The sequence below is a fragment of the Rhinichthys klamathensis genome, unplaced genomic scaffold, assembly GCF_029890125.1.
Source record: "Rhinichthys klamathensis goyatoka isolate OS25496 unplaced genomic scaffold, OSU_Roscu_1.1 h1tg000093l_1, whole genome shotgun sequence".
NCBI lineage: Eukaryota > Metazoa > Chordata > Actinopteri > Cypriniformes > Leuciscidae > Rhinichthys > Rhinichthys klamathensis.
Genome location: NW_026606632.1, coordinates 3,679,598 through 3,693,003, shown reverse-complemented (window position 1 = coordinate 3,693,003; position 13,406 = coordinate 3,679,598). Strand labels below are relative to the sequence as shown.

Below are 13,406 nucleotides of genomic sequence, written 5' to 3'. Positions count from 1 at the left end.
TTTTTTCATACAGTGAATGAGACATTCATTATTCAGTGATGTGGCTTCTCTGTCATGTGTCTCTATAACAGCAAAGCCAGGAGAGTGTCCAAGCACACATTTTGGAGCAGAAACGTGTGCCGAGTTGTGTTACTATGACAGTGACTGTCCGAACAATGAGAAATGCTGCAGCAATGGATGTGGACATCAGTGTATGGCTCCATTTGCAGGTATTTGTTATGTTATGATATTAGTGTTTGGGTCAGCTTCCTCATTTCAGTTTGTCTTGTTTTATAAATAATTGTTCTCAATGTAAAAAGTATTCAGGCCAATTGCACGGTTTCAAGCACAGGATGGCTTTGCAAAATTAATTCTTAATACGATTATGATTTAATAATTAAGAGGAGTAAAACTTGCTATTTGGGTACTGTGCTGTATCTGAGACTGAATGCCGCTAAACAGACAGACTAAAGTTGACTATCTGTATCCATCCAGTGAAGCCTGCAGGCGAACCGCCGAAGCATCCAGTGAAGCCTGCAGTCGAACCGCCGAAGCCTCCAGTGAGGCCTGCAGGCGAACCTCCGAAGCCTCCAATGAAGCCTGCAGCAGAACCGAAGCCTCCAGTGAAGCCTGCAGTGAGGCCTGCAGCCGAACCACCGAAGCCTTCCGTCGAACTGCCGGAGCCTTCTACCTAAATGCCGGAGCCTTCTGCCGAACTGCCTGAGCCGGAGCCTTCTGCCGAACTGCCGGAGCCTTCTACCGAAATGCCGGAGCCTTCTGCCGAACTGCCTGAGCCGGAGCCTTCTGCCGAACTGCTGGAGCCTTCCGACGAACTGCCAGAGCCGCCTGCAGCCGAACCCGCGAATTCTCCTGTGAAGCCTGCAGCCGAACCCGCGAAGCCTCCTGTGAAGCCTGCAGCCGAACCCGCGAAGCCTCCTGTGAAGCCTGCAGCCGAACCCGCGAAGCCTCCAGCGAAGCCTCCATTGAAGCCTGCTGCCGAACCCGCGAAGCCTCCATTGAAGCCTGCTGCCGAACCCGCGAAGCCTCCAGTGAAGCCTGCTGCCGAATTGCCCAAGCCTCCAGTGAAGCCTGCTGCTGAATTGCCCAAGCCTCCAGTGAAGCCTGCAGCTGAATTGCCCAAGCCTCCAGTGAAGCCTGCAGCTGAATTGCCCAAGCCTCCAGTGAAGCCTGCTGCTGAATTGCCAAAGCCTCCAGTGTGTGCCGAAAACTGTCACCAAACTCACCCTTATGGCCAATGTCCTGGCCATAAGTAATGTGGATATGCATGCAGTTAACTGTGCTGATTTAACCATTGGATGTATGGTTTGTTTTTCCTGTATCACCAAATAAATCTCACACTTGTCTGACTAATTCCTCTTTTTGTTCTTTTTTTTTTTTAAGTGGGAAAACAAAGAATTTGGTGTTTTTGGTATGCCAGTGTTAGTTTGGCTGTTCTCTCACATAATGGCTCATTGGAATCTATGCATGAGATCCCACCCTCCTTCAAAACGCCTGAAACCCCACACAGCAGAGTCTGCAAAGTGTCACGAGACGAAAGACTGCGTTAAATTGCCTCATGTATCAAAATGCATAACATTACCGTGATCATGAACGTAAACGATGTGCGGTGCTCTAGTTGTACCACCTGACTGATGCAGATTCATTTTGGCGTTGATAGTGTTGACATGGAAATGCATAAATCCAAGTCTGAATCCAAATGCAATGATTGGACGAACATTATTTTTTTTGGTCCTGAGAACTCTACAGAAGATATTTGCTTGTTTTAATATTTAGAACACTTCTATTATTGATTGCTATAGGATGTAAAGTTTCAAGCGGTATTGCCTATTGACCAATAGTCTTCTGCATTCTGAATGTTCGGACATCAGTGAAGACAATAGAGACACTACAGGAGCTGAAGAGTTACGCTTTAAATCGCTTATGCCGAGTTCACACTGAACGAGTTTCATTCGCCGACAGGTTTTGGGAGATCGCCAACAAATGCCCGAAACCATAGGCAAATCGGTGCTCGTTCACGCGAGTGACAATCACGCAGTGTGAATTATCAACGACGCGATCTGAGAGAATCGCAGATGAGTCGCCGACACCCGTGAGATATTTGGCATGCTAAATATCTGGACCTGTCGGCGATTCAAAATCCTGCTGTGTGAATGTATTCTGACTGAAAACTACAGGACAGCGGGATGTTCGGGGAAGAGTTATAGACCAGAATATCAGTATTTTAACAGAAACAAAGCACAAACATTTGCTTGACCAGCAGCACATTGTAAAATGTATTTACCCCCAACTCTCTTTGCACAACACACAATCCTTGCTCCCCTCGTCTCCCCAACCCTTTCCTCCAGCATAATCTGTTTGTTATTTTCTCCTTTTCACTGCAAATCAGCGTACAGACAATTTGGATCGAAAATCTTCTTGCAGGCTATCATTTTTAATAACATTGTTTAATAACGATGTTCAATGCAGAGTTATGCCAGTCTCCAGTAGAGATCCATTTCCTGGAGAGTTTAGGAGTTTAGTCATAACTACAACTTGTAACTTGTGGTAGAACTCCGACTTGTACCACGTGATCGCTGTACCACCTGACCACTGCAGATTCATTTGGCGTTGATAGTGTTGCCATAAAAACAATCAATCATCTCCAAATTACGGTTATTATTACGACATCCAACCCTAATCAAACACACCTGAACAAGCTAATCAAGGTCTTCAAGATTAGGCTATATTAGAAAGCTACAGACAGGTGATTTTCATTAGGGTTGGAGTTACCCAGAACTCCAATTGGATCTTTAAAAACGCATTTTCAAAAAGTGCTTCAAATTTTTTTGATAGCGTTTGTTGTGGGACTCAGATGGTATTTTGATGCAGCAACAGGGTTTTCCTTTGTAGTTTTGTGGTCCTCGCTGTCCGCCCCTGCTGACTCACTAATTCAGTGCATCTTCCAGCAGAGTTGATTGTGAGATCGCAGGTCGAGAGGATGACAGCTCAAGTGTACTGCTTGTTTAGTGCGGTTTTATTGTGTATGTCTGCTTGTTTGAGCACAACACACGCTGGAGTCCTAGGTGAGAAGTTCTTTTAGCTTCATTACGCAGCCCGAAGAAGTGCATAAATAAAGTGCCTTACAAAATTTGATTTTAGACACATCTGCTTCCGAAAATACAGTACAGACGTCAAGTGGAAGTTCAACTTTGTATGTTGGTTTAGTTTTAATAATAAGCAAAGTATCAAGTAAAACCCATATAATCACTAATATAGGCATTTTTGTTTACTGTAAAACAAGAACATTAGAGTTATAATATGGCTACAAAATTGTTACCAGACTGTATCAATCCTGAGTTTAAACTTTTACCTAAAGTTTTTTTTTTTTTTAAGAAATTCATCAGCCCATGGGAGCTAATTATAACCGATAACTCTGCGTTATATATAGTGCGCGTCTATTTGTTTTCTGTTGAGAAGCCTATTAAAATGCTTAAAGGAAATGAGGGTGGTCATGGGGATAGCATAATTTTTGAAGATGTACACCAGTTAATTTGTATACAACATATTAACTGATGTCCATGTTTTCTATCAGCATTGCACTATTACTAACTCTACTATAGTGGGGTAGGTTGTAACCGCACTCTCAGTCTTTGAAACTGATTGATGCACTTTAGTGAAAAATGGTAGATTTCTAAGCTACTTTGAATTGAAGCAGATAAATGTGTGAATATTATAAAGTTTGAGACGCATTGCAAAACCCCCAACTTGCAAATGCTGAAGCAAACTATTACAGCACTTCCTGGTCTCCCCTAATGATCCTCTTGAATCCTCTTCTGTAGTCTCCGGTCAGTGTCCGGCGATGCTGACGGTCGTGCCGTCCCGTCGAGGATGCACTTCTGATAGAGACTGCTCTGGAGGACACAAATGCTGTCAATTTCCCTGTGGGCGCTCGTGTGTGCCGCCTGTTTTCAGTGAGTTTTAATTAATGATGGATGCTATACGTCTTCCAAAAAAACCACTGATTTTTTTTTTCTCTCAGAAATCGCAGTAAGTTTCACAAATAATTGCAAAGAAACCACAAGTAACACATTGAACTAAACGTGAAACTATGAAGTAGATAGACTGAATATTCTGGTAAATCCTCCTACAATCATCTTATGACAACTTTTTTATTTTCATACAGTGAATGAGACATTCATTATTCAGTGATGTGTGATGTGGCTTCTCTGTCATGTGTCTCTATAACAGCAAAGCCAGGAGAGTGTCCAAGCACAAATTTTGGAGCAGAAACTTGTGCCGAGTTGTGTTACTATGACAGTGACTGTCCGAACAATGAGAAATGCTGCAGCAATGGATGTGGACATCAGTGTATGGCTCCATTTGCAGGTATTTGTTATGTTATGATATTAGTGTTTGGGTCAGCTTCCTCATTTCAGTTTGTCTTGTTTTATAATTAATTGTTCTCAATGTAAAAAGTCTTCGGCCCAATTGCACGGTTTCAAGCACAGGATGGCTTTGCAAAATTAATTCTTAATACGATTATGATTTTGTAAGGATTCAGGGCGGATCTAATCCGTGGGGAATTTGCATATCATAATTAATAATTGGTAATTAATAATTATTCATACATGTTTGGATTAGATCAGTCTTACATTAAATTTAATCTCCCTCTAAGGGAGGATCTGTCATTTTACCTGCATGCATACGTGTGAATCCCGGAAATTAACCACAAGTTGATTGTAGTTAATTACACGGACCATGTTTCACAAACAGGTAAAATGAATTAGCTCAACTGTCAGGATAATATTTGTGGGATCCACAATATCATCTTACTTTATAGGATTTCAGGAAACGCAATTCTCTGGCCAGAAGAATTGGGTTTTCCGCCCTATCAACACATAACGTTACTCTTTAAAGTATCTTTAATTCGTAAAGCTTGTAGCATAAGTTAGACCTTTGGCACTTAAGTGACTTGAAATTGAGCAAAGAGACAGCACATCAATCTAATGAATATATAATTAATTTAATAGAGGCATGACTACTTATGTATTTACTACGGTTACATGGGATATATGTATTTACAAACACATAGACAACAATGAACAATACAATAAGAAATCAATGAACGAGAAATGCATAAAGTCTGGACAATGGATAACGTACACGCGTGAGCGAGTAAGAGAGAGAGGAAAGGGGATGGGGAGAGAGAGAACAGAGAAATTGGGAGAATTTCATTGGCAGGAAGACATTCACCTCTCCGATTACAACACGAAACATCATCTTAAAACTTCTTAGAAGCTCTATAAAGAGATTATACTTGCAATCAACTTATGTTATGGTCTCTCTCTGTGTCGCGGCAATCCTGCGCGGCCTTGTCTGGCCGCGTGCGTGAGAGGATTCCTTTGTGTGTGAGGAAGCATCACGTGGGCTGCTTGGCGCGCGTGTTGAACGGAGGTTCACAGTCTTTGGGGTAACATTACCAAAGGAAAATAGTTCGGCTGAGTTCGTTTCACTTCGTAGAACGGAGGAATCACGAGGAGTTAATGTTCCATCTGTGCATGGCTGGCGAAGAAGCGCGTGCTTCGCTCGGTCCGGCGCGTCACGCGGTCACGTGCGCGTGTTTCTCCTTCAAAGCGAGCGCGCGCTCGTTTAAAGGTCCCTTGTAGATGGATTTGCTGAAGAGATATGTCACGGGGTTTTCTTTTCAATCGTCGATTGGAATTAAACACAGAGACTTATCTACAACTGAAAAACACAAACTAAACTAGAAACAAATAAAAGAAAGGCGAAGAACTCGCCCGGAGGCGAGACGTTACATCATGACACGAGGACACGGGAGGAAAAGAGAGAGCGAAGGGGAGAAGCGTCATTTATCATTTATTTATACCTCTTCCTGTTGGCTTGGCCAGTTAGAGGGTTGGAAGTTTACAGGCGGGACTTTGGGTTTTATTTCTCTTTGTCTTGTCAGACTGCTTGTCTAATTAAATTATGACCTGTGTTAGGAAGGGTCATTTCTACTGCAGAGATGTGTTATGCACATAATCATACCTTTTACGGTGTGTTCATACATATATCTGGCTGAGTCAAGTCCAGGGCATTTTTACGATATCAAACACGACTGTTATAGGTAAACATTTACATTAAAAATACACCTAGGGTATTTATAATTCACTTTTAAGTTACGGACAAATTATAGTCATTACAATGTGACATGGGCAAATGGACACACATAAAAACACATCGAATATATCGGGTTAAATGTCTTTTAAAGAAAAGAAGTTTCTTTCTCTTTGAACATCAAATTCCAAGTCAGTCATACAAGTGTCTCGTAACAGGAAACCACGCTCTGTCCTGAGCAGGCTTCACTTGTGGGGGATGCGTGCGTGCGTGTGTGTGTGTGTGTAAATTTACATTCCAGGCTTTTTGGGTCTTTAGCAGGATGTATTTAGTCCTTTCAGATTCACCCTTTTAGCCCAGTCCTTACAGTCCCCCTTTTTGTCTGATGAAGTCCCGGTGTGGACATCATCGGACACAATCATCCCAATGGACGGATGACAGGTGAATCATGATGATCGGGTAGCAGGTTGCTGTTAAGGCTGAGGATTCAGCTCTATGAGGTTCGAAGCTGCCTCTGGCCTGGTCTCTGACTTGGCACCCCCTTTTTGCGGGTTTCGTCCGAAACCTTTCGTGAACTTGGCTGAAGATTTTTTGTATCTCGTTGAGTCTCCTGTATAGGATGAAGGTCAAGCCCAGTGTCAGGGTGTGTCTGACTACCATAGAGGTACACCGTGCAGTGTCGGCTGCGGTCCAGGCTTGGACAACAGGTGAGGTAGTCAGAATGGGTAGTCGAGACAATGCTTGGAGGGCTGTTTCGATAGGAGCAATGTCAATTAGCTGGGATCACCCCCCCTTTCGCAAACCACAACTCCCGTTCTGGAGTTAGGGTGAACGTGTGGTTCCTGGAGAAGGATGGGATTTCCAGTTTAATTTGTACTCTTTGCATGGAAGATGGTACCATGCCAGGTCGTCACGGTGAAGGATGGCACTTTTCGGTGCTTGGATTCACAGGCTCTAGTGGAGCGAGGTGACACAGGTGTCAGTGTCATTCTGGTCATAAGTGAGTGCAGCTGTGCGCACAGGAGTGTTAGCGAGCCGCCTGTCACTTACACTCTCTGCTTGGGTCTTGATGCCTTGAGTGCGTGGCTTGGCTTCGGCAGGGCAGCGGGTGTCGCTGATCTGCAGCCCGCAGATTCCGTCAGTGTTGTCTCTGAGGAAAGGCTTGTTAGGGCAGAGATAGTGAATTTCTTTGGTCAATGTGCACACGTACGGGTTCGGAGCTTAGGACGGCTTTGTGTTGCTGTCGTTGCAGTCAACCCCGTCCGGCGTGTGGATCTTGATGTGAATGTTACTTTTCAAAATCTGACCTTGACAATGTTCTTGAGCCGGTAGATTCGGCTTGACTCTATGATGGGCAAGTTCGAGAGAAAGCCCCCCCCCCTTCTCTGCTTGTAGTCGACGCAGAGAGGGATGGCCCTACCCAGAGAGTAGGAAAGGTGTATTTGTAAAGAGTCAGTTGGCGTGGTGATGGCGGACGCCAGCACGGTTTTCACGAGGCTTAAGGGTATCAGGTGCGGTGGAATTCTACCCCTGGCGAGGCTGTCGATGGAGGAGTTCACCCCCTGCAGCAGGTTTGTCATCAGGGCTGTTACCAGCTGAGTTTGAGCAAAGTCATTCTGGAAGACAGTAAACAGCTGTTTCATGGAGTGAGTGTTGGAGTGCATGGGGTTCAACGCTGTGAGTGTTGAAAGTTACCACAGTTCCCTTTAGTGTCTTGTCGATGGTCTGCAGGGATGCACTCTGTTGTGAGTGCTCTTTTATCTGTGGAATCTCAGTCTGAATTTCGGCTACATGCCGTCCCACGTTGGCAAGGTTTGCTGCATTCATGCTGGACATACAAGTGTTAAACAGAGTTCTGACGGCAGTGCGGCGGTGGTTGTGGCCACCTGGCTCCGCTAGCGTGACAGTCATTTTCTCACCGCTAGCGTGACAGTCATTTTCTCAAGTTGCTTGAGCATGTGTTCAACCACGGTCTCAGCGTGAGTGCGGGAGTCCTTTGTCCATCGGCACCTACCCAGCTGTATTGTGTTGTTACGCTGGGGTAGTGTGTTCTGTAGGCGTTGTGAGGATCAGGTGGCACATTCACTTTCTGAGTGCGGGTCCGGCAGAAAAGGAGTCCTGGTGCCAGACCTGGTGAGATGTCCGATTGCGGTTGCCCTCTGGTTGTCTGGAGGCACAGCAGCATCCTGGTAAAAGTGAAAGGGAGAGAGAAAGAGAGAAAGGGAGGAAAAATTTCAGCGAGTCTCGTCCTTTTGGCTAGGACAGTCTTTTCGCTTTGAGAACGCCGGTATGCCACTTGCTTCGGTGTCTTGCAAGTGTCTCTGGTGCTGCGGCGTGCAGCGGCATACATTGGCATTACCCCCCTTTTGCACTGTGGCATCACAAGCTGTGGCGCGGTGATGGCATCAGGTGCAGAACGCTGAATGTTGTTTAGTGCACGCAGCATGTGCTTGTTGACGCAGGTTGGCTGAAGCACCGGTCGTCGGTTTTTTGCAGACGGCGTCCGTGGGTGGTTGGAGGGGATGAGAGGTGGTTTCTCATAGTGTCCATTGTTTTGTCATAGTCTTTGGTAAGCTGAAAGGTTAAGGTCAGGTGAAGCAGGGGCTCTGTGATTTTTGTCACACTTGTGGGGAGAGACTAATGCATGACCCTAAAAGTTCAGAACCACGGTTTAACGGGTTCACTAGGTATGTAGCATAAAGCTAGGCGTTTCACGTGTGGCTAGCTAGTGAAGTGTGTCTTGTATCCTTATCTTAGCTGTGGATGTTAGGAGGCCAAGACTTTATGTGGTTCCGAGAGTATGTCCTGTGAAGGGGATAGCCGAGATGAAATAATTGTCTTAAGACGAAATTATTTCTCTGGACTTAACTAGTGGGTCACTACGGCTTGACGAAGTGAATGATAGGGGGAAAAAGGACAGCTGTCCTATTCGAATAATGCTTATTATCAATTCTCTGGACTATAGTTGTGCCCTAGTGAAGTGCTGAAATACTTGTGTTTCAGGGTCACAAAAATGAGTGCGCTTGTTGAAAATAAACACAATCACAAGTACAGGTGTCTCTGTTTCCTTTCTGGGCCCTATGGGGACTGGAACCACATTTGAATAAGAGAGGAAATTAAATTAAAGCATATAGATGACTGAATAACTGACTGCTATTATTATTCAAGTCAAAGAAATGAACAACAAAAAAAACTTAAAGAAGAGCAAAAAAAAAAAAATTTTTTTTTTTATTTATTAAAAGCAGAAGGGGATAAACGTGATCAAAACCATGGGAAGTGAATAATTAGAAACCCTAACTGGTGTTACGGAAAGTATTTTAGAATACTTTGCCAAGCGGTGATTAAGGGCTCAAGAAAATTATGCTAACTGCTAACTGTAGAAGTTATTATTTAGCTTAGCCTAAGCTGGATGGATGCTAGGTTAGCTTAGCGTAGCTTAGCGTAAGCTGGAGGGATGCTAGGTTAACGTAGCCACCTAGGCTGGTTTGTTTACAAAGTGACATCACAAGTTAGCACTTCCTGTGACAGGTTGTTGTCATGGGAACCAGAGCATGTCAGACAATTCAACAGTCCCTGAAAAATGTCTGTACATGTTACATGAATTATGCATGTTTAAACGGGTTAACAGGAGGCACTTATATTTTAAGACCTTCCAGAACTCGGTGTTACATTAAGTAAAATGCAGATGTGTTTTGGCATTTGCTCATTCTACTCGTGGAACTGTTCTCTTTATTTTACGCAACTTAATCTATTTGTTTACAGAGTAAGGAAATAGATTTGCTGGAAGTCAAAGCTTGTCCAAGCATATATAGTTATGTCCCTGTCGTGCATAAATGCTGACTTTTCGGCGATGAAACAGTATTAAATCGCTAGGTAGTTCTCTGCTTGTAGATGCAGGTAAAATTTAGGTGAATTACATCAATCTAACAATAATTTGTAAGGCCTTTACATTTGTAGAAAGGGGAGCATCACCCAGGTCTACCTAGATATAACTTTTTCCTGAGCTTTCTTTGTTAGACACAGGTTTAGTCATATTACAATTTGGATTTCTTTTAAGTAAAGCAGAATAGATATCGGTACAGTTTACAAGCTGCTGAGATGGGGTTTCTTCGTCAAACAGACTTACGCTTTACTGCCGACCATGCTAAGTTTAGTTGGAAATCTAAGGCTATTTTACTTAAAGTAGAGATGTCAATTCCAGCTATCGTTTTATCTGCATTTAGACAAGCCAGCGATCAAAAATGCGTATTGCACGTTGTGTTCAGGTTGGATCGCAACGACCAAAAGCACGCCTGTAGGTTAACAGTAGTTTAAAACTGGGGTAGTTTTCCTACACTCTGGCGTTAAAGGGGACGTATGTTCAATTAGGAGTTAGTGTTTCTCGTAACCCTTCATTGTCATGGAAACTAATGTTTAGCAGTGTCATTTCAACCAGCATGTCGCAAAGTTTTTTTTTTTTTTTTTAAAGTCGTGCATAGTTTTTTTGCAGGTGAGGCTCACACGTCTATTCGAGATTTTCTTTAAATCAATAAAGGTCTAATTTTTCCTATTGCAGAGTCTTGTGTCTCTTTGAGCACACATTTTCGTCTATTCATAAAAGTTCTATGTCCTTATGCTGATCAGGGACCCTTTTAGAAGAGTCTTGCAGAGTTTGTGCAGTTCAAAGTCAGTGGGGTTTTAGGAAGTCTTTGTGAGGAGGCCTTCTGCATTAGGTCACGCATCGTTGAGTGGGCATTGCGTGGTATTTGGCGAGCTGGAAGGTGCAGGGTCGCGAACTTGAACCTTGACTTGGTGCTGAGGCTGTGCATTCCTGGATGGCTGCTGGAGTTCCTGGGAACTCTGTGACCTTGGAGTCTGGCTTTGGTGACCTGTGTGACTGGAGGGGCGGGGTTCTTGAACTTGGGCCCAGACGGTCAGGTGTTTGAAGTCTAATCAAAGCTCAGAGCATTCTAGCAGGTCTTTGCCCATCGGAAAGGGGTACATGTCCATTTGTGAGATGTGCACCGGGTGGGTAGGCCTCAACGGACCAATTGTCAGGTAAGTGGGAGCTCTCTGTCCGAGCCGGAGGTCGTTCTGGCTGTATGACTGCACATTCAGCTCACATAGTTGGGGTATAAGAGTTCGATCTTCGCTCTTAGCTTTAGCACTGAGTTTTTTCAAAGAGTTGAGCTGACATTAGAGTGAGGTTTGAGCCGGTGTCTACCCGTGTTTCAAGGCTCACCTCATTGTCTAGAGTGATGGGTAGGCAGAGTTTCCGGGCCCACCCCCCCCCCCTTTTGATCAGGTCTTTTGGGGTTTCGGACCCAGCTGTGGGAAATTGTGCTGTCTCGCTCAGGCTGTGCAGCTGTCAGCTGTGGTGGCTGTGTGCTGCTGTAGGTATGACGCTCAGCCATAGGATGTAAGGCTCGTACCTCTTGAATTTTTTTGGAAAGTCTTTTGTGAAGAAGCTTTTCAGCGACTCCAGTGTCTCGGCTGTCTGAGACGTGGCGGCACTGTGTTTGTCTGATGTGTGCTCAGACTTGTGCTTACCAGTGGCATGTTGAGAGGGGTACCGCTCCAGGCTGGAATGGTCTTGGCTCTCTGTAAACAGGGCGATGGTTTGGTGGGGCGCCCTCGAGAGGCAGCTCTGAGTAGTGTTCAGAGACAGAGTAGATTGTGTTTTTTTTTTTTTTTTTAAGTCTTTTCGGATTCTGGATCAGAGAATTCTTTAATGAAGGCCTGCCGCAGCGGCTGGTGATGTTTTGAACAGTGGGCTTTCAACCCCTCTTTACAGCTCTGGGTTCTTGGCTGAAGGGTGCAGACCAGTCAGGGGAAACTTGTGGTGTGTGTTTCCCCTTTTCCGGTCATGCTGCAGTCTATAAGAGTGTTTCAACTCGGTGTGGACAAATGTTAAGTTTGTCTTTGAGATCGTGTCTCTGTTGAGCAGGTTCATGGATTTCAGCTCGGCCCGTGCGTAAGTGTTTAAAGGCCTTGGCTTTAGTGTCCCTTTCTTTTAGTTCAGTCTCTGCTGAACGAGCTTGTGGGTTGTGGCCCGGGCCTCTTGCGAGTTTCTTTCGCAGGCTGTGGCTTACGAGTCTCTTTAAGTTCAGTCTCTGCTCTTTGCAAGGGGCGTCACTTTGTCGGAGTTTCTCGTTGATTTCCTCTCTGGTTCTTTTCTCTGACTGCTCTCTTCGGTCTGTGTGTCGACGAAGATCAGACAGGGCAGTTTGAAGTCTTTCCACTTCCTTCTTGTAGCTAGGGGTCGTTGTCATCCTCGGCTTGCATCCTTAGCGTTGCAACTTTGTGCTCCAGGGCGATGCGGCTCCTTTCGTGGAGACGTTCTTGTGTGATGAGCTGGCAAGTGAGGTTGACGTGTATGACCGGTCTTTGTCGTGGGAGCTTTGGCTTGGTTTGTGCGCCGTCAGCTTGTCCACGTCTGCGATGCTCTTGGCTCGAGGCTCTGAGTCACTAGCGTCCTCGGGCAGGAAGTTAGCCGTCATGGCCGTCAGCCATGTGTCGAGATTGTCCCAGCGGGTTGTGGGACTGTAGGACCGGAACAAACTGGCTTCACTGTGGGCGAGAGGAACACAACACACGCAGAGAGACCAGTGCAATTTCGTTCTACGTTTAACGAGCTATAATATGGGCTATGCCGTGTATGAAAATTTTGGTTAACTGATGCAGACAGTTAAATCATTCGGTGGGACAATTTAGGTAGGTCAGTATGGGCATGAATAAAATTTAACAGGGCGGTAGCTTAGTGGTCACCTGTTGATGCTAACGGTTTGGTTTGTCAGACTATTATTCAGCGTTCCTTGTTGTCTCAGATAGGCTCTGTCTTCTAGGTGAACTGAAAGGAACAGAGCACAACAGAAAAGAGCAGTGGCAAGATAGCAAAGTTTGAAGTAACATGCAACCATCAAAGATGGAAAGGTCTGTAATGAAATGGCGTCAATAGTACACAGGAAGTGTTACAAGGGAAGAGGAGGCCTAAGCCTGCGGTTTGTGGCTCGGAGAGGAGAAAGGAGCCACACGCTTCAATGACCGGGGGAATTCATAGATTCTGTGGCCAATACTAAGTGGATGGGTTTAATACCTTTTTCTAGTTTGCCTGGGGTGAAATGAGGTCATTCGGGTTGGAGTCAGCATTGTGGTTGGTCTTCCTGTCATCCCCAAACACTTGACAGCAGTGTCCCGAGCCCTTCCGTATATCTGTACCGATGTGCGCCCTCTCACGCAACCGGCAGTGCCAAATTGGTAATGTGTTGCGGGCCGCACCAACGGAGAGATACGGGAAAGTCCGAGACTCGCGCTCAGAAAAAAATCGAAGG

General features: G+C 45.0%; 1 protein-coding gene across 1 annotated transcript; it reads left to right on the top strand.

Annotated features, from left to right (window-relative positions):
• The first annotated feature begins 2,829 nt into the window (after positions 1–2,829).
• LOC130086063 (WAP four-disulfide core domain protein 3-like) lies at positions 2,830–7,995 on the top strand. Its single transcript, XM_056252174.1, has 5 exons — positions 2,830–3,062; positions 3,819–3,950; positions 4,228–4,365; positions 6,722–6,803; positions 7,872–7,995. Exons 1-5 carry the CDS (start codon positions 2,978–2,980, stop codon positions 7,993–7,995), a joined length of 561 nt encoding a protein of 186 aa, XP_056108149.1. The 5' UTR covers positions 2,830–2,977.
• Positions 7,996–13,406: the final 5,411 nt, after the last annotated feature.